This window comes from Caenorhabditis elegans, chromosome IV (assembly GCF_000002985.6).
Source record: "Caenorhabditis elegans chromosome IV".
Lineage (NCBI taxonomy): Eukaryota > Metazoa > Nematoda > Chromadorea > Rhabditida > Rhabditidae > Caenorhabditis > Caenorhabditis elegans.
Window position 1 is genome coordinate 8355482 of NC_003282.8, and position 22222 is coordinate 8377703.

Consider the following 22222-nt stretch of genomic DNA (forward strand, 5'->3'; position numbering starts at 1 on the left):
ATACACTTTTGAAAATATAAAAGGTTTTATTCGATTTTCAAAATTCTAGTTAGCAGTCTGTAATTCTGGAGACACGAACCAGTGAATCGTTTGGGGCCTGTTCAGTTTATTCTTTTTGGATTAAAAAAAACAGGAAACTTTTAAAGCAAAATATTTTATGAAGTAATTGGCAAACGGCAGCATATTTTTGTAGCACATTTCTCTTTTGTGAAATTAGCTGAAAAGTGTATAAAAATGTACGACAGTTTACGACAAATTCTGATTTCGCCTCGACTGGGTGAAATATTTAAAAGAATGACGTCTTATTTTGCAAATGAAAAATGAGGCCATTTGCCTGTCAACCGTCAACAAGACTTTTTCTGCCCATTCATAATTGTTCTATATAACTGATTCACCTTCCAACAGCATTCTTTCATATTCCTGAAATGATTCGATTTTTCTTTAGTTTTCTTTTCATTCATTCTTGTACTCCGCTTTTGGGCGATGATGTCACAAAATTTCATTTTACTGGAACACTGAGCTGTATATCTAATAGTGGATCTTCAATTCCATTTGTAGTTTGGAGACTTGGAGTATGGGAAGAAGATGGATTGTGAGACTTTAGTTGTGATGTTTTTAAAAAATATGATCAATTTGAAGGATTGATGATCATTTAGGAGATACTTTTCTGTTCTTTCTGTCAGAAGCAGGAGCATTCTACAAAATTGACGTTCAGGATGATGGAGATGGACCAAATGAAGTAGTTTTTTTTCATTTCTACTGTAACATGCCGAACGTTTCAGAATTTCTACAGAATATACTATAAAATCGAACATAATTGCACGTATTCAGGAAAAGTAAAAGATTCAAAAGTTTTTGTGACGATTTTTTGGAATTTCCCAGGGTATAAAGGTTTTTTTGTTTTCCATAGTGTAAAATTTCAGAGATACTTTTTACAAAAAGGATATAAATTTATTAACAACTCACGAATGAGGTGTTGTTATTTTTACAATGAAATATTAATATATTGGTTTTTAATTTAACAATATTTGCAATATTAATTAAAATTTTTATAATTATTTATGTCACAATCTTTAAATTCCTTGTTGCTTTTACATTATCTTATGACAACATCCGTTGGATACTCTCTTAAGAGGTAATAACTGGTCGTTGTTCTTCAGAAAACTAGAAAATTAGGCCTAATTTCTCGGCCTCTTTACAACTTTTATGGTGTTATCTAGTTTACTTTCGCCTCCGTAAATAGGTATAAAACCTTCGATTCTAAGGTTAGTGTTCTCAATTTTCCGACATTTCTATGATCCGTCTAGCCACATTCATTATTGTAATTTCCGCAGTTTCAATATTTGGTGCCCTATGTGTGGCAGCTTCAATTTTAGTTGGTATTAACGAATTTCACACAATTGTATCTGAAGATTTAAGAGATTTTAAGGTAATTGTCGCAAGTAATTTTCGAAAAGAAAGCCAATTTTCAGGGTTATTTCGGCAATGCTTGGAAGACAATGCACGTTTCCGAGGGCAATCCTTTAAGAATTTTGGCAAGACGGGATGCTTCGAAGATGGCACGAGAGCGGAAACAAGTAAATCAACGCATATTCAAAGTCTGAAAATATGTGTACTTATAGGCTGGATATGAGTTTGACGGTGGAGCATCAGTCGAGGCTCACATTCAACAGTGTAGTAAGTATATCATCTACTTTTTTTTAAACAAAAATCTAACTAATTTGAGATTGCGCACCTGCAACTTCACATTGTCCACCAGGACCACCGGGTATATTCGGACCTCCTGGTGAAGATGGCACACCGGGTGAACCTGGATTAGATGGAGATCCAGGAACCACAGCAACACGCCAGATGGCAATGGATTACACCGGTGGCAGTGAATGTGTGAAATGTCCTGCTGGTCCTCCTGGAGCTCCTGGACCAAATGGACCGCCTGGCTATGAAGGACAAATGGGAGTTCCCGGATTACCTGGTGATGGTCCAACTCCTGGATCCCCAGGGCCTCCAGGTCCACCTGGACCACCCGGATATCCTGGACGTCAAGGATGCCAAGGAAAAGATGGTCCTTCTGGAGATCCTGGATTACGATTCATCAAAACTCCTGGACCAGTTGGAGCTGCAGGACCACCAGGACCGCCAGGTCCACCTGGATCACCTGGGGAAAACACTGAAGGTGCTCCAGGACTTGATGGACCTCTAGGTCCCCCTGGAAAACCTGGAACACCTGGAACCGATGGTGCTCCTGGGGTATTTGGAGATGACGGAGTACCTGGACAAGATGCACAATATTGTCAATGTCCACCAAGAACTCCAATCGGCAGTGCAGATGCTGATTCAGAAGATAATGGTGGTTATTTTTTCTTCAAATCTTAATTTTGATTTGTTTTATTCTTAATTTACACTAGTTATATTAATAAATAATAAAGCTTTGTAATTATTTTTCAATCGAATAAGACTTCAACGCAATGAAATTTATTTAAACTCTGAAGTTGTATTATATAAAATCAATTAAAAACGTTGCATTTCACTTCATCTTGAGCCAATGTGAACAAATTGATATTTCTTAAATGATAGTAGTCTCTGAACATTTGATTAACATTTATGGTCAATATTTTGAGAATAATACCCATTTTCAACATGAAATTTCTTCAAGCAAACCTTTGATTCTCTCTTTTCTCCTCGAATGTTACAGTTGTGAGTTATCTTATAGAAAAGCTCATAAAAAGGCTGCAATTGATTTTTTCTTCAAAACATGTAAAGTTTCAGTTACTCACTTCTCCTAGCCCATCACCGTCATCTTGTACAACAGTTTTATAAAATGCTCCGGCGTCTGTTAAAATAAAATGATACACGTCACCTAAATGATCATCTGATCTGTAAAATTTGCATGGATTGAAGCTTGTTCATCATCTAGCTAACATTGCATCTTCTTCCCATATTCCAAGTGTCCATACCACAAATGGAACACGAAATCCTGCATTTGTTATACAGCTTAATGTTCCATTAAGGTGGAATTTTGTTAAGACATTATCACCACGAGAGTGAACACACAAAAAGAAAATGATACACAGAAAACTAGTGAAACGGCGAAACATTTCTTCACAATAATATAAAAAGGAATCATTTTTGAAGGGAACAATATGCAATAATTGAATTTACAGTTTCTCATGTGGAGGCGTGTTAACTGATGTATCGTTTTCTCTTTTTGCACAAAATAATATTGAGAAATTTGATTTCTGGTGTTTAGGACAAAACTAACTTCACATTAGAATACAAATAGCACTAGGATTTTTCTATGAGATCACCTTCATTCCTGCCTGCCTACTAGGAATTACACACCACAAATTTACTCGTTTCAATTAATTTTATAAAAGAAATCAACCAAATGTTCACGTGTACTTTGGTAGTAGGTCTGAGACAGGAACTTGAAGGCGGGTCGATATTTGTCTGCCTGTAGGTGCTCCAAGTGGGCTTAGTTCTGAGCCATTGCTTCATATTACTCAAAATATGATCATCCCTTCCAGATTCATATTCCTATCAGAAAAGTGCCTTGTTTCGCTCCTAAAATTCCCAATGAGAGTTGTTGTTTTTTGTCTGAACTTTTTTTCGGTTTTATTGGAAGAAGTAAATCAGAAAGTATAGTTTGGCATTAACAGTTTATTGTCGCATATTTAATATATTTATCAGTATTTACTCAAATCGATGTCCATTTGGTGCCAAAGATGGCTGAAATAACTTTTATTTCTGATAAAGTCTTATATTCAAAATAAACTTACCCATTAATCACTGGGAAACTTTTAACATTAATTTTTGACTCCTTTTTCTTGTTTCCAGCAGGAGTGCAATTGTGCTCAATCAAATAGTAGATCTCATACTCATACTGAAAATTGTGTTTGAAAAACAGATTGTAACTAAGATTTCAAACCTGGAAAAGGCCATCATCATCGTCGCTTACGTCTATTTTATATTTTAGTCCTGTTTCTGTTCTCTCAAAGTTCGTTGTCGTTCCAAGTAAATCGTCGATTCTGTAGTTTTATATAGTCTACCCATCTAAATATTTCAACAAACTTAAAATCTTCTTCCCATACTTGCAACTTCTGGACAAAAAAGTCAACTGTACTCAATCCACAAGACAAGAAACCATTAAAATGGAATGTGGTCACTAGAGCTTCGACTTCCGAAGAAAATAAAAGGAAAATAAAAACTGAAAGGAGAGAGACATGCAAACGAGCCATTTTGAAATGAATTGATAGAAAATAGTTATTGTTCGAATTTATACTAGTTAAGGTGAAGCACAAATCGAATTAGGACCTCACAATCTATTTCGCCATCTTCGTTTTTTTCCGCTCCGCCCCCGCCAGTTGGGTCTCGTTAGGTATTTGGCGGCAAAACCGTAAATTTAAAATTTTTAATCAATTATCTCGATTTTGCCAATATTCAAGTGAAACACAAAAAATTCGGAAACTTTTTCTTATTTTTCGGAGATTCTCAGAACTTCACACTTCAATCATTCATACACACACACATATTTGAAATCAGGGTCCGTTGTAGAATACAAGAATAAATGCACTGTTCAATCATTAATTTGTTTACATATTTTCATCAAAAAATTTTCTGAAAGGGTTCTTCTGTTTGTTCTCCTTCGTCGAAATCTGCGAAAAAAATTTAATTTGTATACAAGGCGACGCGAGGGAACAATTGGAGACACGATAACATGTTAGAGACGCAGATACTGAAGTGCATTAGAGCGTGTTTGAGCGCATATTGCTCACATTTTTTTGCTGATTAGTTTTTGCTGAAAACTTTAAAATTAATTTTTTTTAAACTCAATTGATGTGTTTTCATGATTTTTAATGTTTCCCATATAATTTGTAATACTTTATTCTTAAAATTCTCGCAATTAAATTGAAAAAACGGCAGTGCGGAGTGAAACTAGAGGTATGGAAGGAAAAAAGAGGGGAAACTTGTTTTAACAAGGCCATTCTCGTAGTTACAACATTGCCATCGTTTCAACGTAGAACTAACCCCAGATAACTGAAGTTTTGTATATGCATACGCTGTACAGAATATTTTCGTCATAATCTCCAACAAATCTTCATTGTTTTTTTTCGGTTTTATTGTGGTTTCAGTTTTGTATTTTTGATACACGTAGGTTTGTCGATCGTGTGCAATGAGTGCAGCTCAGAAAAAAATGACCAAAAAGGGAAAAAACATTGGCTAGCGGCTCCAACTTAACGGTCTTGCTTATCTGTGGTCCGAGTAAAAAATTTATTATCGAACTGCTTTAAGCAGAACTGTATGTAGAAGTCTCATTGATAATACTCCCCATTTTCTTTTGATTCTTTACTCTTTCTCCATTGTTTACATTCGTTGTTTCAATGATTTCTGCACTCTCAGCTGCTGTCATTTGCAAGCCATTTCCCTCATTTCCCATCAAATTTTCGTATTTTCTGCTGAACTTTTAATATTCATAGTCTCCAAGGCTATGTTAATATTCTTGGTTTAAGAGTTTGCTTTGTTGCTTTCTAAATATATTTTTTTTACTTTCTCTTTGTAACTTTTTTAAATTTCATATTTGGAAGCGTAATACATTTTCCAAAACTTCAGGCATCTGCATGCAACCAATCAATAATCAACGCGCATGCTGAGCCCCAGACGTATCCGTAACAACTCGATTTCGATGGCAACACGTGGAGCATGTGCTGTACTAATCACATTTTTTCTCATATTTGGTTAGTGAAAACAATTTTTAACAATACAATCAATTTTCATAAATATTCGTCAACTCCAATAATTTTTTGACAAAAGTTTGTTTAATGATTACGGTTTTCAGTGTTGATAACAAATACATCGAACAAATCATTGTCGAGTGACGTCATTGAAAAAAGCGAGCAAAAAATCAGTCAGATGGAGGAGGAAGGACGAGGAGATACGATTGTCGAATTTAATAAGTATGGATTAATTTTTTTGAAAACATTTTTGCTTATCGTCTGGTAGGGTTTTTCTTCACAGAAAAATTGATTTTTCTCTAATTTAGACTTTTTTCAAAAAATGATCAACACATAGAAACAGAAAAAAAATCTATCAATTTAAAAATACCAATTAAAGTTATCAACGTGAAGATATGAAATGTATATTTTTTCAGAAACAATATTCCTGACGACACTGTCTCATCATTACTGGAAAGAATAAAATTACTTGAAGACGAACTTTCGTCGATGAGAACTCGGATGGATGATGCTGAAAATCGAGAAGGAAATGCTGCAAATGGAGATGAAATTGTTGCACCTCTCCCGACAACGTAAGATATCCGAGTTTATCAAAATGCTTTAAAAAAAGATTTTCAGAAAGTCATTCCCATCTGTTCGATACCGGAATGAGGAAACTCGAAAACGTATTCTGATTACTGGAGGAGCTGGTTTTGTTGGATCACATTTGGTAGATAAGCTGATGTTAGACGGGCATGAAGTCATCGCACTGGATAATTATTTCACTGGAAGAAAGAAAAATGTTGAGCATTGGATTGGACATCCAAATTTCGAAATGGTTCATCACGATGTTGTGAATCCATATTTTGTGGAAGTTGATCAGATTTATCACTTGGCTTCTCCTGCATCACCACCTCATTATATGTATAATCCTGTCAAAACTATCAAAACGAACACATTGGGGACTATTAATATGCTTGGATTGGCAAAGTTCGTTTTTTTTTTCAAATATTCAATTTTGTGAAACTACTATACTCATACTTAAATCGAATGTTCTGTAATCCTTACTTTTCAGACGCGTCAAAGCCACAGTTCTTCTTGCATCAACTTCAGAAGTTTACGGAGATCCAGAAGTTCACCCACAGCCAGAAACTTATTGGGGACATGTTAATACAATTGGACCACGAGCATGTTATGATGAGGGTAAACGAGTTGCCGAATCGCTTATGGTTGCTTACAATAAACAAGAAAATATCAAGATTCGAATTGCTCGAATTTTCAACACTTTTGGACCAAGAATGCACATGAATGATGGACGAGTTGTTTCGAATTTTATAATTCAGGCACTTCAGGATAAACCAATCACGGTGAGCAATAGCTTCTTATACTTAATATGAAAAAATTATTCTGAACATTGTAGATCTACGGGAACGGAACTCAAACGCGATCATTCCAATATGTGACAGATCTTGTTGATGGACTGATTAAGCTGATGAACAGTAATTACTCTCTCCCAGTCAACATTGGAAACCCAGAAGAACATACAATCGGGCAGTTTGCAACAATTATTCGTGATCTTGTTCCAGGATCAACAAGTGAAATTGTGAATTTGGAATCTCAACAGGATGATCCTCAACAAAGAAGGCCAGATATCCGGAGAGCTGCTGAACAAATATCATGGGCTCCACAAGTTCATATGAAAGACGGACTCCTTAAAACTGTTGACTACTTTCGTGCTGAAATTGACCGAAATAAACGAGGAGGGAAACCTGTACCGGAGCCTGTAAGGCTTGCAGGTCTTGAGAGTCGACGATGAGAACGCAACAAGCAAGGCTCGAACCGAAACTTCCAATTTATATCATTTCTTTTTTCAAAATATTTCCTGTCTTTTAAATACGGGTAATTTCCTTATTCTAGGCATTATTTTACATTCTTCCAATCCTGGTTTACATGTAAAAACGTGCTTCATTATCAGTGCGTTTTCTCCGGTATTTTTGCTTTTTCAAAATCGATATCATCTTGATTTAAATACGCGGTTCACATTTTCCTCTAATTCACAGTCTATTTTCCGCTTTCATGTTGTATATTTCAATTTTATAGAATTTTTAAATGCACCCGTCTTTGATAAAAATTGAACTTTCGTACAAGTGCTCGACTTTTTTTTGTTTTTTGTTGTGAAGTGATAGATGTTGGTTGTCGTGCCTGGTTTCATTACATAAAAAAGCTTTCTAATTCCATATTGCCGGAAAATTTCAAGAGACTTTGTATTTCAGGAATGGCCGCTGAGCCTATGGAAGAGGACGATAGCTTCAATGATCCACTACCTAGAGCTGTACCTTTTCCTCGACATTCTGTAACTCAGACTGCTGCTCCGCTTTCATCAAAACCTGTAGATTCTGATCCTGATTCAGATGATTCTTTTGAAACTTTTGCACCGACACAAACAACAACAGGAAATTCACTGAAAAGTTCAGCAAGCAGTACACAATCTACGGAAGCTAGTAATATTTTCGAGAATAATAATGAGAAATTAATTTTTTTTTCGTTTTCAGAACCACCTCCTGTGCAATTCCCACCACCGTCCAAAAATCCTCCAAAACACGTACATCAACAAAACGTTTCAAGTGAGAACAACTAATATTGATCTTAAGGCAATCTTCTGAATTACAGAATCCCCACTGATTCCACAACTTCCGCGAAATCAAGTTCCGACTCGACCTCAAATAAATACAGTTCAATCTGTACAACAGAAACCATCAGCGAGTGCCACTGGCAGAGTAGGAATAGGTGTGCATTCAGCAGTTGCGAATACCAGAAATGGTGTGATGACAAAAAGTGCGGCAAAAAATAATTACCAAACAACATCTCAGGCGCCTGCCTCGCCAAACTCATTGGCTAGACACAGAAGTGCTAACTCTGGATTGAGAAAGTGAGAATAAAATATTTATTGTCCGAAGAAATGCTAATATTTCAGCGCAGCAATCCATACGCCGTCCATGCGAGTTGCCAACATGTTTGCAACACGGACAACACCTCCATTCGATACTTCATCAAGGCCTTCTACGCCAAGTGGTGACGTCATAATGCTTCGAGATCAGCTGGAAAACGAGAAACGAAAAGTTTTAAGGCTACAAGCAGACTTCCAGAAAGACGTGCGTTGTTTTGTTTTCAAATACAAAAATTTTCTTAAAAATTAGATTATCAAATATGTACCAAAAAATTTATAATTTTCAGGTGCATAAAAAAGAGGAAGAACACTTGCGACATCTGGCTGCAAAAGATCTGATAATTGAAAAACAGAAAAAAGATTTAGAAATGATGAAATCGTCGATAGCATGTCGAAAATCGGAAATATATTCAACGCCGAAGACTACAGTAACCCAAAACTTCCCTACGAACCGACAAAGTTCGACAGCAATGATTTCGCCATCATTACATCCAATCCCTGAAATCAAAAAGATTTATCCGAAAATTCCTAGTACTGAGCATAAATCATTCAAGACTCCACCTAGGCATCCTGTATCACTTGGAAATATTTCTGTTTTTCGACATCCATTTAAAGAAAACGATGAAGATACATTTCAAGTTGATACAAGTTTTGAACCATCTGCCACTTCTACACCAAAGTTTACTGGAATTCCAAGAACTGGTAATAATCTAAAATTCAGATTTTACAAGTTTAATTTTAATAAAAGTATTTAGGGCTCCGGCGACCTCTAGATCTCGGTGAAGCCGGTTCTTCGAATGAACATAATCGTGGAGCTCCAACTCCGAAAAGAAAACCAGTATTCAGAAAAGAACGGAAAAAGAGAACGCATGAAGAAATACAAGAGGAACTTCGGAAAATTTGGGAAGAAATTGGAATTAAACATTCGATGAGCGGACAAGTTTCTCAATTTTTCCCACCTAAATCAGTGAAGAAAGATGAGGAAAATGAAGAAGATGGTGATGATCAAGACTGGATCGACCATCATCTTGCACGGAACTTCCGACGATTAGAATGCCGCAAAAAAACTGATACCAATCTGCACAGAAGCTTCAGAGATAGATCGGAAAAAGTTATCCCTGCAAAGACTAGATCGAAAATTCTTCAGCAGGTCGAACAGAAGCCCGATATGAAGAAGATGTGTGGAATATGTCGGATAGATGCTCCGAGTTCCGCTGAACATCTGAACAGTATTTTGAAAAAGGAATGGGAGCTTGTAGAGGATCAGAAGCTTCAACTTTCTAGAAAACGTGCCGAGGAGCTTCGACTACTTCATTACACATCTTTGGTTAGTAGTATTAATCGGAAGGGAATTCAAGAACTTGATGGAGCAAGCAAGAAAAGTGAAATTGTTGAACAAGAATTCCAAAAAAGATTAGCTGAAATTGAGCAACGAAGTCTAGAACAAGTTCGAAATGAGAAACGAGAGCAATGGAAATCAAAAATTATGGATGAACTGACTGAGAAAGGAGAGTTATTGGCGTTTTTTGAATTAACAAGTGACGGTGGCAGAAATGATGATTATATCTGGACTGAAGATGAAGATGATGAAGATTGGTGGTATCCAACCCCGTATGTTTTGATTCTTTTCATTTTCAGCTAATTCCACTGACAATATGACATGCAATTAAAATTTCAGATACAATCATCCAAAATCTACTCTTTGTTCTCAATGTGCCTTCCGTCAACAACGTCAACGAAGAATTGCTAAACGTGAACGAGAACAGGCTAAAATCAAAGTGTCGTGTCTGAAGGAGTATGGAATTGAGAAGAGAGAAAGTCTACGAAATATGTCAGTTCTAACGAAAAGTCGTATCGAAGCAGCAGACAAAAGTCTGTTCCGGGAGAACGAGGTTTCTGGCGGAAGTCCCGATTTCATGAATATGGATACAGGAGAAGAAGAGGACGAAGAGGATATTTTCTAACGTCGAAGTTAATTCCAATGTGCCATAATCCATACATTTCATTTTCAATTCGATTCGAAAATGGTTTCCAAATCGAACAAAAAATCCCACTCAGCTTTTTAGATTTATATGTTTCATTTTAAAAATTTATGTTTTTAATTGCCGCCCGCTCAGCTCATTCCCTGTATTTTGAATGTTATTCAGTAATATTTGTCTCAAGATCTCTGTGGTCACTTCTTTTTTTTCTTTATCTCCTGTGAAATGACCGGTTTTGCATATGAAGAACTATTTACCTTTAAACAATCCAATGTTTTGTGATTTTTTTTCAGTTAAAAGTTCCAGTTTCAGACCAAAAAACACTTTGTGGACCCTGTGATTCTGATAAGAAAAAAAGGGGAGGATTTTTTCTTATTCTGTTATCAGTTGAAGACACGTGCATTCGGCATTTTAAGGCACGTTTCGATGCACATTTTCATTTTTTCAACGCCCTGTTCTTGAATTTTTCAATTTTTTCGCTGAAAATTGCTTACACAGCCGAAAAGTACGGAAACAGTATCCAGTTTCCCATTTGAATATAATTTTCTTGGCTAATTGCAAGAAACAACGTTTGAAATTGTTGGTTTTTTTTAATTTCAGATACAAATAAACAATTAGTAACATGAGTTTTCAGGAAGATGTTTCTCAAAAAGGGATCCACAATTGTGGTTCTTTTGTTGGTTTTTTACCAAAATACCAATTCACAATCGGTAGATGTTAGTAAAAGAGTTGATTGTTATCCAGAGCCTGGAGCATCTCAAGATGCATGTCAATCAAGAGGATGTATTTGGACAGAGGCACCGGTAAGAGAATTTAGTGTCTATCCAGAATTTATTTTTGAAACGTTATAAATTAATATTTCTCCTTTAGAAACTTGAAAAGAGTATGTACATTGATTAAAAAAAACACTAATACTAGTTCACCGATAAAAGAAATGAAACCCTCAAAAAATGGTTTTTGATTCTATAAAAGATTTTATAGTTTTGGCAAACTGTCAAATTCTTGAAAAAATATATCTATCTATTTGAGAATTTTCGATCATTTTTACATGTTCGAATTTTTACATGTATGGTTGCAATTTAGAAAATTAGATAGAACAAAACTTGCAGAAAATTGCATTTATTCGTCGCTTTCCAAAGTTATGATACTTGAAAACTAAGTGATTGTCTCCTTACTGGGAATACTAATATTCCAAAAGTTTTGAAACGCTTGACTAATTTTTTTTGACTAGTTTACAAGTTTTCTAGAACTCCAAGAAAAGGCACTTATATTTTCTGAGAGCTACTAATAAGGATACTGTACTTCTCCAATTATCACTCAATCGTCATTTCATCAAAATATAATTCTCCAGAGTAGTTCCCCAGTTGGAACACCATGGTGCTATTACCCAACAGAATCCGGATTCACAGTACAATCAACTGGAACTAATTCTTTTGTGTTGGCTGCCAAGACAAGTGAGTTCCTGAAAAATTGGATTCCGGCTAGTACTACCTAATATATTTTGGAAATTAATGTAGGGCTATTGAGGAGTGAGTTACTATAGTGGTACTATAAGATCTAGACGAATTGAAATATATTTTTCAATTGTTTTGTTTTATTGCTTATTAACTTATGATCAACCATTGATGCGAATTCACACTGTACAATAATTTGATAGATGGAAATGTCACAGTTTGTGTATTGTACATGGAGATCACCGGATTTGTTTGATTTTAATAAAACAACTATAATAATTGGAATTTAATGTGGATGGTAGAAAACTGGACGCATAAGTTCAAAATGGAATATTTTTAGAAAACCCGTATGGAAACAATATATCTCCTCTAAATGTAAAGTATTCATCAAATGGAGCAACTCTTCTGCTTACAATTGGAAATGATGATCGATATGTTCCACCTGTGAATTTCCCAAAGAAACCATCAACATCTACGGAATCTCTGAAGTTTACATCTGGAACTATTGGATCTTCTGATGTTTTTAGTTTCAAAGTTACTCGTGCTAGTACTGGAGTTGCTCTTTGGGATACTAGCATTGGTGAGTATAGGTGATATGTCTCTAAAGAATAAAGTTGATCGTTTCAGGTGGCATGCAATTTGCTGATAAGTTCATTCAAATTGCAACCTATCTTCCATCAAAGAACATTTATGGATTTGGAGATCACATCCATAAGAAGATTCGTGTAAGTTTTCTTTAATTTTGACATATTTTCACACATTTTCAATTGATATGTTGATGGACAATGTTTATTATTATGTAGGATGGAAAGCGCGAAAAGCTCACAAATAAATAGCGGAAGTATTCGAAGGAAGGGAGCAAATATTTACAGACATAGTATTATTATTAAGATTTAAAATACAAAATGGCAACGTTTTTGCTGGCTTTTTCTTGATTCGTTCTCTCGAATTTACAACTTTTGGCGTTGAACCCATGAGTTGATTGAGGAGGAGATTCCACCCATTTTTCCGACTTCTTCTTCCTCATCATCGGATTTTGTTGGCTTGCGGGCTTTGACTGGAACGCTGACAGCAGCAGCTGGCCAGTTGGCGGTCATCTGAAAGTATACAAGTATTGAGGTGAGACCTAACGAAAAGTTCTGTAGATTGTTGGGATTAAAACAAAATTAGAACCCTCCAAACATATAATTTATGTTACCTTAGCAACATCTGGCCAGTTGGCTGGAACTGGTGGAACGTAGTTGTAGAATGGAGTGGCCGGACGCCAGGCAGCTCCGTATGTTGACCAGACTGGGCAGCAGAAATATGGTCCAATATCGACGGAGTTGGTGGCATAACAATAGGATTGTGGTGGACATTGTGGCCATGGACGCTTTGGATCGCACTCAATTGGGAGCGATGGGCCTCCTGTAAGACAAAGAACTCGATAAAAATCAACGACGTTGGACTAGACAATCTCAAAGCTTAATAGAAATGTTCAACAATAGAATTACCTGGACATTGTCCGACTGGTGCAACAACCGGAACTGCTGGTTGCTGAGCAGCCACGTATTGACGGCGTTTCGTGGAAGAAACTTTGCCAGAGACCTCCTCTTGAGCAGTGGTCAAAGCGATGGCAACGAGACAAGACGTGGTGAACAGCTTTGAGAACATGTTGATGAAGGTTCTGAAAATGTTTTCGATAGTCGTGAAGGCTATGATAATTTCAAGGAATGCGGGAGGAATATCAAATGTTGAAACCAAAATATCAAAATGTGAAACTTTTTAAATGTATAGATAAAATGGATATATGTAATTCTTCTGAAAATGTAAAGAAAGTATTATATTATTCTACTATGCTCAAAATGTGTAAGGAAATAGTTGGAAAATGTTGGAATGTTGGAATTCTTGATTTCTCACAGTCTTATAAACTACCGCTTATCGGCTCCAATGATTTTTGCTCGTAGTCCCGCCCATTTGTTCCGTGGTTTCCGGCTCGCGCATCTCTCGTCCGCCCCACCAAGTTGCAAAAAATGGCTTGAAACTTTGCCGACGTTGCGCACCCACCTCGGGTACACATTAAGGTGAGAAAAAGTGAGCGATGGGGGGAAGTGGACGTGTTTGTAGAAAGATTTCGTTGTGCTCCGCGTCAGCGGCTCGCGCAAGAGCACACTGTAATGCGTTGAGCAACTCGAGCATTTGAAACGACGCAAATAGATGGCTGGACACTGGATTTTAGAGCGCGCGGGGCGCTGAGCATGGCATCAAGTTACGCGTATTCTGAACGGACACAATTTGTCGAAAAGAAAAAAAGGAAAGAAGATTCATCTTTGAAGTCTAGACAACTGAAAAATTGGATAGAGTGTTGAGATGATTCATCGAAACATTTGTTGATCCTATGTCTACAGTTAAATTTTCAGTATTACTTTTTGAGAGGGGCTTTTTAGGCAACTTATAACTACATAAACCCTTACTCACCGCAAACTTATAGCACACATATGTATATAAAATTATTTGAATACTTGTATGAAACAGTTATATTTAACACATTCACCGTGATGTGCAAAATGCTTTCTGGAGGAATTTTCCAAAGTGAAATTCAACAGATCAAATGTCTACGAAAATGAGTTTTGTGATCAGAAAATCAAACCATTTAAGTCTCAGGTTTTAGGAAATTTGCTTAGATCAATTTTCATTAATGATCCAATCATTTGAACATCAAATGCTGGCTATGTCTACAATTATCACATTTACAATTCTAGATCTCATGTTTCAGCATAATCTTGATCGTTACACAACATGGCCAATGTTTGCCCGTGACATTGGACCAGACTCTGGATCAGCTCTTTCCACACAAAATCTATATGGTGTTCACCCATTCTACATGTGCATCGAAGCTGATGGAAAAGCTCATGGTGTATTTATTCTGAACTCGAATGCCCAGGAAGTTGAAACTGGTCCAGGACCACATTTGTTGTACAGAACGATCGGAGGTTCGACTAATTACGTAAGGCTCAAACTAAATAATTGTTTATTGTTACAGGACGAATTGACATGGCATTCTTCCCTGGACCAACACCGGAACAAGTTGTAAATCAGTATCTTCAACACATTGGATTCCCATTCCTTCCAGCTTACTGGGCACTTGGATATCAACTGTGCCGTTGGGGATACGGTAATTTAGATGCAATGAAGACAGTGATTAGTAGAAATCAAGCATTGGGAATTCCTTTGGATGTACCATATGCAGATATTGATTACATGAATCATTATGAAGATTTTACCGAGGGTGATGTGAGTTTGACTCTTGTTGATTGTTGGCTTATATATTTACACTGTTTTTTTTTATAGAATTGGTCTGGATTTCCGGCTTACACGCAGCAGATTCATGCTCAAGGACTTCATCTTATTGTTATTTTCGACCCAGCAGTGGAGGTTGATTATGCTTCATTCCAAAGAGGTATTAATGCTGTAAGTGGTAATTATTGTTACTGTTCTCTACACTGAATTGTTTAGGATGCTTCCTTCATTGAATGGGCTCGTGATGATCAGGTTCCTCATAACATTCAAGATCAATACCCAATGGCAAAGAATACTAAAATCATGTTGGGAAATGTCTGGCCAGACAGAAACACTGCCTTCCCAGATTTCTTGGATCCTAGAAACAATACAAATGCTTGGTGGGCTGGAGAATTTGCACAGTTCCATAAAACCGTAAGTGCTTGATGTTTGATTTGTTTTATTAATTCTGAAATGTCTAGCTACCCTTCGATGGAATGTGGATTGATATGAACGAGCCATCAAACTTCGATACAGGGACTTATAACACTGTTGAAGAGCAACTTGCAAGTGCTAAACTTTCATGTCCAATCACTGGATCAGACTCATCATTAGATGTTCCACCGTATCCAACACAAGCGGTATATCAACGAAATGGAGAATATTTGTTCTCGAAAACTCTGTGCATGCTTGGAAAGACCGCTCATCGTACACGAGACTTCTATGATACCAAAAACTTGTATGGATGGAGTGAGGCACGTGCTACTTATCAGGCTATTCCACAGGTGTGTAGATATTTAATTGTTCATATCACTCACACGTTAAAGAACATGACCAATTGTACACCTCAAAAGTTGTTTCGATTTTTCAAAATTTTTAATCAAAGTTCTAGTACTACCAATACAACTTTTTTTGAGAAATTTCGAGCTTTACTGCAAATTTTAATTCATATAGAATAAGTAATTAAAATTTAAATCTTGTAGAAATTAATTTTTGGCGACTTCCAAAACTAAAATATATATGTTTTTACTACAAATAAAGACATAACAAAGAATTTTTGAAAACCTTTTTTGAGTCATGTTTACAATTATTTTCTCCACTGAAGATACTTATGTGCCTAAGTAGGCATATGCCTGCATCTATATCAACGCACCGAAACAACCTTTTAGTTGATGTATAAGCTTCAAAGTGCATGATCTTTTCAGGTGACCGGAAAACGATCCGCTGTAATCTCCAGAAGTACTTTCCCATCATCCGGAAGATATGGAGGACATTGGCTGGGAGATAATACTGCCAGATGGGGAGATTTACAAACTAGTGTCATTGGTGTTATGGAATTCAATATGTTCGGTGTTCCATATGTTGGATCCGATATTTGTGGATTTAATGGAGTATCCAATGAGGAATTGTGTTTGAGATGGCATCAGTTTGGAGCTTTCTCACCTTTTTCTAGGTAGGGAAAAACATTTTGAAGCAATTTAACATAATCCATTTAAGAGATCACAATTCTGAAGGAATGCCTGATCAAGATCCAGCAGTTTGGCCATCAGTTGCCAATGCAGCCAAGATTGCACTCACTTTTAGATATTACTTTCTTCCATTCTTATACAGGTAAGAGCAGAACACATTATACGGGAAAAATGTTGAATCTTTTTCAGTCTCCATTATAACGCTGCTCGTTACGGTCACACAGTCATTCGTCCATTATTCTTTGAATTCCCAAAAGATGAGGAAACTTTGAACATCAGTGAACAGTTCCTATGGGGATCTGCTCTTATGATTGCACCGGCATTGTATCAGGTAGAGAGTTTAAAGATTTTTATTTGAATGTACGTTATCTATATAGATAACCACATAGTAGGGCTTAATGCTAGCAAACATAAAACATAATACAAGGCTGGCGTAACCTGCCTTGATGAGTTGATCCTAGTAATCAGTTGTTTCCTCGCAGAGTGTGTGTAGTTATGTATCATTGATGGAAAGATGTATACTGTATGTATTGAAGAATATATGTATTTACAATGTACCTACATGGAAGATCCAGTTATAATTATTTTTTATTTCAGGGACAAACAAGTGTTCATGCGTATTTCCCATCTGACACATGGTACTCTCTTCAACCAGAGACTTACGGACAAAAAATGTTCTCTGGATTCAATGACGTCAATGCTCCATTGTCATCATTGACACCTGTATTCGTGAGGGGTGGATTTGTTTTGCCACGTCAATCACCTGGAACTACTACAACAGCTTCAAGATTGAGCCCATTCGAATTGCTGATTACGGTCAAGACGAATGCAGCTTCTTCTGTAAGATATTTCAGTTTTTTTTTTAATATTTCAACTGATGATACAATGGTACACAAGCATCTTTATTCCTACATAGGAAGTTATATTTAAAGAATTTTGAAAAAACATTTTGAAAGATTAATCTATGTTATGTTCATTCATATTTTGCCAATTTCAGGGAGATCTTTACTATGATGGAGGAGATGACCTGATTCCAAATGATGATATTGAGCAGCATCCAAGGTTTGAAAACTGATAATTCCCAAGAAGTATCATCATTATTCAGAGTTCATTGGCAATTCTCATTTACTTCATCTATTGCTGGAGGTGTTTTGACTGGAAACTGTGAGACTTGTAGTACTGTGAGTTTTAATGTATCTTGTGCTTTGAAATTGTTTGGATTACACTAGAGTTATTAACTTAGACCTAGTTAAATAAGGTTCCTGCCTCCTATAAGAAATAGGCACGTTCTCTAACTTATTCTGCTAAAACTTAAATTTAAAAAAGTTATAGTGTAGTTAGGCAGTATGGAGCAGGCATGAGGTAGGTATTTTTGCTCTCACGCGGAAGCGAAAAAAAAAACAATAAGCTTCATTCTATTAGGTCGTTCAATAAGTTTTTTCGTTTTTTTCTAGTTTTGGTTTTTTCTTGGATATTATTTTGCGGTTGTATAGAAGACTGCTAGTAATGACAAGCCCTACAATATCAGCCATATCGGTCAACTTCCAGATTATTTAAAACTCAGAACTATGATGACGAAAAAAAAAATTTTTTGTCGAATTTTTTCATTTCTTTGTGAAATCAAAAACTTTGTATGCGTAGAGGTATTAGACAGTTAGTTAAACAAAACTGAAAAATTTCAGACTCAGGCATAGCTTATTGGTAGCGCTACATCTGTTGGAAGTGCCGAAAACGCTTGCAAAATTGACTTTTTTATGTTTGAGCGGTGCTAACTTTTAAACCATGAGAGATATACAAAAGTAATGTATTACAACATTAATGTACACATCATCAGCTACATTTTATCAGTATGTTACATTGTTGTCCCTCCTCACGTTTCTGAGTTACAGTCGATAGAAGTGAGCCACGGTCAACGAACAAAAAATGCATGATCGAAAAAATATAGAAAAATGTTGCAAAAAACTGTTTTACTCTTTCCGAAAAGAACATGAGCGTTTAAAAACACATGTAATATTTTTATTACTAATTAGGCTAACATAATCAAAAAACAGTTAGAGGTTATCTTGTAAAAAAATTTTTGGATATTTTTTCGATGTTTTTTTGAAAATTTTCTGAAATTTCCGCAACTTTTCTTTGACAATTCATATCTTTGCCCACATATGAAACATGACAAAACGGTCAGCTGTGTTCCTGATTATAATTTAAAATCACTTAATTTTTAATTTGAAGTTTTTTTATCAGGCGCCTGATTTCGGAGTTACAGGTGAAAACGTGAAAAATTAGGGTTTATTGAAAATTGGACCAAGCTCACTTCTATCGACTGTAACTCAGAAACGTGAGGAGGGACAACAATGTAACATACTGATAAAATGTAGCTGATGATGTGTACATTAATGTTGTAATACATTACTTTTGTATATCTCTCATGGTTTAAAAGTTAGCACCGCTCAAACATAAAAAAGTCAATTTTGCAAGCGTTTTCGGCACTTCCAACAGATGTAGCGCTACCAATAAGCTATGCCTGAGTCTGAAATTTTTCAGTTTTGTTAACTAACTGTCTAATACCTCTACGCATACAAAGTTTTGATTTCACAAAGAAATGAAAAAATTCGACAAAATTTTTTTTTTCCGTCATCATAGTTCTGAGTTTTAAATAATCTGGAAGTTGACCGATATGGCTGATATTGTAGGGCTTGTCATTACTAGCAGTCTTCTATACAACCGCAAAATAACATCCAAGAAAAAACCAAAACTAGAAAAAAACGAAAAAACTTATTGAACGACCTAATAATTTGGCAAATTTAATTTAATTATAAAATTTAGGCCGTTCGCCCGCCAACCCTTGATATCATCGAAATCCTTGGTTACCCGTCTTCGCCAAACTTTAATGGGTTCAAACTTGATGGATCTTCTGTGACACTTGACATGACCAAGACTTCATATAACTCTGCAAACCAAAGAGTTATGATTTCCGCTAGGAATATGATTAGCTTGATGGCACTCAAGAAGAAGTTCACTTTGAGTTTCACCAATTTAAATGTGTATTTGTAATGCTATAATAAAATGTTTATTTCTATGTAGCTGTGTATAAAATTTTGACAACAGAAAAGAAAAACAAAATGAGGAACTCCAATTGACTAGGACAGGAACCATAAAGTCCTCGTCCGCCTGCGGAGTTCACGGCCAATTTCGCATCATTTCCCTTCTACACTTGTCGATTTACGACGAGCGAGTACACATAGATGCAGTGAGAGGGTTGCGAACTCTTTGTAGTATTACTGAAGACCACGTCTCTTAACCACTAGACCAAGCGTGCAACAGCAGAGCGCCAATCGCGCGTAAATAGAAAAGAGTTTCACTCTCAATGGGATGGGTACAATCTATTTCTATTATAAATACCGCGAAACACAAACATCGTTGACTAAAAAAGAAATCTTTATTTTACATAAATATCCCAGAACTTATCACACCACTTTAGAATTATATCAAACTTCTTTGGAAGTAATTTTGCTGAAAGCAGTCTCCTCAATCGCTCACGTACTTCCACAACCATGTTAACCCATTTTCCAAAACTTCCAGTATTCTTTAAAATTGTTGGATGTTTGTGTGAACACATGCGTTTACTTTCAGATCCTTGGAATTTCATCGTTTTTGTCATTTCTTGATCTCCCACGATTTCAGTGATTTTAAGCGTGACTTTAGGGTACTGTATCGATGGTGCAGCTTTTATCAGAGGAGAAATTTGTTTTCGCTGGATATCGGAGAGAGCTGCTTCATTGATTCTGAAAAATATTGTTACTTATTGTTTACTGTTGGAACAATCAAAATCGGTTTTACAGATATTATGTTGATTTTCAAAAGTTTATTTTTTGAAATTATATTATTCTTCGTGAATGCATTTTTCGCCGCGAGACCCAACGGGATGAATACGGTTTCTTTGAAACTCGTCGACGTTGTATATTTTGGTATGCATACTTATGATATTCTATAACATACATCGGGGAATAACTCATCCAGCAGTTTCTGTTTTTGTCATGGCAATTTGATTTTAGAATTCGTAGAATCAGTGAAGAAGATGCCAATTCAGAATTCAACCAGTCAATTACTACTTCACAATCGTAGCTTATGAGATGCATGGCCTCGAGAAACACAGACACGGGATGGAATATTGAACTTGTTCTGAAAATAGTTTTGAATTTAAACTTTTTAATAAATTAACTATCTTCTGACTTACGGTAAAGTCTCAATGAGAGGTAAAAGTGCAAGTGTACATGTAAGAAATCGTTCATCATTATCCAGAAGCTTCTGGGTTAGAGTCGCAGTTGTTGGATATTTCTGAGAGAAAATTGAGTCAAGAAGAGAAGGAAGGTCTAAAAAAGAATTTTCTGAATAATAGAAGACCGAATGAATAACCTTTAAATCTCTCACCTTCTTCTGAGGTTGATAGAAGCGTCGCACATAAAATCCGCTCAAGAGAATGATTTGGGAAATTTTGAAGTGTATCACTCGTGGTGGACGGCCCGACAAATGTTTCAGGATCTGAAAAATTATTTTCACATTTTTGTGGCCTGGGTTTCTGTGATTTTAACGCCGATGTTTGTTCCTAGTGGATCTTTCTGCTCTAGACATATTTTTAAGCTTATGATTCTTTCAGAACATTCCACTTTATTTATACTATTTCGCCCCCAATCATTTTGTTCCATTTAACCAACTGGCTTCGATTAAATGAAAAGTGCACTTTGCAGCACAGAAACATTCGAAACTTTTTTCGGGTCTCTTCGATAAAGTACATGCTAGAGAACTCGAGAGAAGTAGACGCAGACATATGTTCTCTTTTTTCGCAACATTTCGAAATTTGAAGAGAAAAAAACCGACGACATTTAACTCGAAAATGTGTGCAAATACTTTTTCTGTTCTTCAAATATTTTGGGAAAGTAACAAGTATTTGTCTATTGAGACTAGAACTTTTAGGTAACACCAAACTGTATAATTGAGATAATAATAAGAAGATTACCATAATTTGAATATCTACCTTCAAATGAAAAACCAGTTGGCATTGATTTACATAATCTGTTGATGGACGCGAAAACTTCCGAAGAGTTGTGCTGAAGAACAATTAAATACATCTGAAAGGAATGTGTTGGGTGATACCGGTAAACGTCCAAAGTTCGAGTCTTGGTAAATTAAAAAAGCAATCCTCTCGCAGAGACGAGTTTTCACATCATATCGTCTTTCGTTTTCGATGATAATCAATATCTCTGCTTGTGACAGTCCTAGCAAGTCTAGCGATTCCGAGCACTGTGCTTTTAAGAGGAGTTGGTAGCCGTCCAACATAATGCAGAGGGTTTTGAAATAGACGATCTCTCCTGAAAGATGTTCCAGATGGCAAGACCTCAGAAGGACTGAA

General features: G+C 36.1%; 9 protein-coding genes and 1 non-coding gene across 14 annotated transcripts; 5 read left to right on the plus strand and 5 right to left on the minus strand.

Annotated features, from left to right (window-relative positions):
- Positions 1–410: 410 nt before the first annotated feature.
- Positions 411–1022, plus strand: F17E9.2 (TransThyretin-Related family domain; the record flags this gene model as incomplete). The annotated part of the gene is made up of 3 exons (NM_069014.2): positions 411–592; positions 640–739; positions 783–1022. Exons 1-3 carry the CDS (start codon positions 426–428, stop codon positions 1020–1022), a joined length of 507 nt encoding a protein of 168 aa, NP_501415.1. The 5' UTR covers positions 411–425.
- col-116 (Nematode cuticle collagen N-terminal domain-containing protein) lies at positions 425–2438 on the plus strand. The gene is made up of 4 exons (NM_069015.2): positions 425–1429; positions 1473–1577; positions 1623–1677; positions 1727–2438. Exons 1-4 carry the CDS (start codon positions 1295–1297, stop codon positions 2371–2373), a joined length of 942 nt encoding a protein of 313 aa, NP_501416.1. The 5' UTR covers positions 425–1294; the 3' UTR covers positions 2374–2438.
- An 18-nt stretch (positions 2439–2456) lies between these two features.
- D2096.13 (TransThyretin-Related family domain) lies at positions 2457–3111 on the minus strand. The gene is made up of 4 exons (NM_001083202.3): positions 2920–3111; positions 2775–2874; positions 2627–2727; positions 2457–2580 (listed from the first exon to the last, which is right to left on the minus strand). Exons 1-4 carry the CDS (start codon positions 3093–3095, stop codon positions 2505–2507), a joined length of 453 nt encoding a protein of 150 aa, NP_001076671.1. The 5' UTR covers positions 3096–3111; the 3' UTR covers positions 2457–2504.
- A 531-nt stretch (positions 3112–3642) lies between these two features.
- On the minus strand, positions 3643–4285 carry D2096.5 (TransThyretin-Related family domain). Its single transcript, NM_069016.4, has 4 exons — positions 4069–4285; positions 3926–4025; positions 3777–3880; positions 3643–3726 (listed from the first exon to the last, which is right to left on the minus strand). The coding sequence occupies exons 1-4, from the start codon at positions 4233–4235 to the stop codon at positions 3684–3686; spliced, it is 414 nt and encodes a 137-aa protein (NP_501417.2). The 5' UTR covers positions 4236–4285; the 3' UTR covers positions 3643–3683.
- A 1350-nt stretch (positions 4286–5635) lies between these two features.
- Positions 5636–7945, plus strand: sqv-1 (UDP-glucuronate decarboxylase; the record flags this gene model as incomplete). Of its 2 annotated transcripts, NM_069017.8 has the most annotated exons (6): positions 5636–5732; positions 5834–5951; positions 6146–6301; positions 6348–6698; positions 6784–7075; positions 7129–7945. In NM_069017.8, the coding sequence occupies 6 exons, from the start codon at positions 5642–5644 to the stop codon at positions 7522–7524; spliced, it is 1404 nt and encodes a 467-aa protein (NP_501418.1). The 2 variants fall into 2 exon arrangements, with proteins under 2 accessions (NP_501418.1, NP_001368459.1); NM_001380358.1 differs by lacking the exon at positions 5636–5732 and having other exon boundaries at positions 5908–5951; positions 7129–7524.
- A 36-nt stretch (positions 7946–7981) lies between these two features.
- D2096.12 (Protein kinase domain-containing protein) lies at positions 7982–10895 on the plus strand. The gene is made up of 7 exons (NM_001027932.8): positions 7982–8209; positions 8261–8332; positions 8379–8637; positions 8683–8860; positions 8943–9357; positions 9411–10266; positions 10334–10895. The coding sequence occupies exons 1-7, from the start codon at positions 7984–7986 to the stop codon at positions 10617–10619; spliced, it is 2292 nt and encodes a 763-aa protein (NP_001023103.1). The 5' UTR covers positions 7982–7983; the 3' UTR covers positions 10620–10895.
- A 144-nt stretch (positions 10896–11039) lies between these two features.
- Positions 11040–19890, plus strand: aagr-1 (P-type domain-containing protein). Its single transcript, NM_069018.9, has 17 exons — positions 11040–11213; positions 11269–11437; positions 11986–12088; positions 12429–12668; positions 12716–12813; positions 14844–15060; positions 15111–15361; positions 15419–15538; positions 15584–15781; positions 15829–16131; positions 16552–16799; positions 16844–16957; positions 17005–17146; positions 17413–17655; positions 17813–17877; positions 17921–17996; positions 19639–19890. The coding sequence occupies exons 2-17, from the start codon at positions 11273–11275 to the stop codon at positions 19864–19866; spliced, it is 2811 nt and encodes a 936-aa protein (NP_501419.2). The 5' UTR covers positions 11040–11213; positions 11269–11272; the 3' UTR covers positions 19867–19890.
- On the minus strand, positions 11191–11211 carry 21ur-14060. Its single transcript, NR_056308.1, has one exon.
- On the minus strand, positions 12863–13754 carry D2096.6 (DUF5346 domain-containing protein). The gene is made up of 3 exons (NM_069019.5): positions 13582–13754; positions 13287–13495; positions 12863–13185 (listed from the first exon to the last, which is right to left on the minus strand). Exons 1-3 carry the CDS (start codon positions 13739–13741, stop codon positions 13039–13041), a joined length of 516 nt encoding a protein of 171 aa, NP_501420.1. The 5' UTR covers positions 13742–13754; the 3' UTR covers positions 12863–13038.
- Positions 19891–20240: 350 nt separating the features above from the next.
- Positions 20241–22149, minus strand: D2096.7 (the record flags this gene model as incomplete). 4 transcript variants are annotated; one of them, NM_001047468.4, is made up of 6 exons in its annotated part: positions 20241–20597; positions 20812–20994; positions 21050–21185; positions 21244–21354; positions 21830–21920; positions 21967–22149. In NM_001047468.4, 6 exons carry the CDS (start codon positions 22147–22149, stop codon positions 20252–20254), a joined length of 1050 nt encoding a protein of 349 aa, NP_001040933.1. The 4 variants fall into 4 exon arrangements, with proteins under 4 accessions (NP_001040933.1, NP_001367714.1, NP_001294051.1 ...); NM_001380360.2 differs by having other exon boundaries at positions 20246–20597; positions 21050–21150; positions 21848–21920; NM_001307122.3 differs by having other exon boundaries at positions 20252–20597; positions 21848–21920.
- Positions 22150–22222: the final 73 nt, after the last annotated feature.

Coding starts and splice junctions, on each gene's coding strand:
- col-116 (NM_069015.2), top strand. CDS start 1,295: ATGATCCGTCTAGCCACATTCATTATTGTAATTTCCGCAGTTTCAATA. Junction 1,430..1,472: donor AAGATTTAAGAGATTTTAAG/GTAATTGTCGCA, acceptor GCCAATTTTCAG/GGTTATTTCGGCAATGCTTG. Junction 1,678..1,726: donor GGCTCACATTCAACAGTGTA/GTAAGTATATCA, acceptor AACTAATTTGAG/ATTGCGCACCTGCAACTTCA.
- D2096.13 (NM_001083202.3), bottom strand. CDS start 3,095: ATGTTTCGCCGTTTCACTAGTTTTCTGTGTATCATTTTCTTTTTGTGT. Junction 2,875..2,919: donor ATATGGGAAGAAGATGCAAT/GTTAGCTAGATG, acceptor CAAATTTTACAG/ATCAGATGATCATTTAGGTG. Junction 2,581..2,626: donor AAATTTCATGTTGAAAATGG/GTATTATTCTCA, acceptor TCAAATGTTCAG/AGACTACTATCATTTAAGAA.
- D2096.5 (NM_069016.4), bottom strand. CDS start 4,235: ATGGCTCGTTTGCATGTCTCTCTCCTTTCAGTTTTTATTTTCCTTTTA. Junction 4,026..4,068: donor GTATGGGAAGAAGATTTTAA/GTTTGTTGAAAT, acceptor ATAAAACTACAG/AATCGACGATTTACTTGGAA. Junction 3,727..3,776: donor AGTTTCCCAGTGATTAATGG/GTAAGTTTATTT, acceptor AAGTTATTTCAG/CCATCTTTGGCACCAAATGG.
- D2096.12 (NM_001027932.8), top strand. CDS start 7,984: ATGGCCGCTGAGCCTATGGAAGAGGACGATAGCTTCAATGATCCACTA. Junction 8,210..8,260: donor TACACAATCTACGGAAGCTA/GTAATATTTTCG, acceptor TTTCGTTTTCAG/AACCACCTCCTGTGCAATTC. Junction 9,358..9,410: donor TACTGGAATTCCAAGAACTG/GTAATAATCTAA, acceptor AAAAGTATTTAG/GGCTCCGGCGACCTCTAGAT.
- aagr-1 (NM_069018.9), top strand. CDS start 11,273: ATGTTTCTCAAAAAGGGATCCACAATTGTGGTTCTTTTGTTGGTTTTT. Junction 12,814..14,843: donor ACATCCATAAGAAGATTCGT/GTAAGTTTTCTT, acceptor CTCATGTTTCAG/CATAATCTTGATCGTTACAC. Junction 17,656..17,812: donor AGACGAATGCAGCTTCTTCT/GTAAGATATTTC, acceptor TGCCAATTTCAG/GGAGATCTTTACTATGATGG.
- D2096.6 (NM_069019.5), bottom strand. CDS start 13,741: ATGTTCTCAAAGCTGTTCACCACGTCTTGTCTCGTTGCCATCGCTTTG. Junction 13,496..13,581: donor ACCAGTCGGACAATGTCCAG/GTAATTCTATTG, acceptor TTTGTCTTACAG/GAGGCCCATCGCTCCCAATT. Junction 13,186..13,286: donor ACTGGCCAGATGTTGCTAAG/GTAACATAAATT, acceptor GTATACTTTCAG/ATGACCGCCAACTGGCCAGC.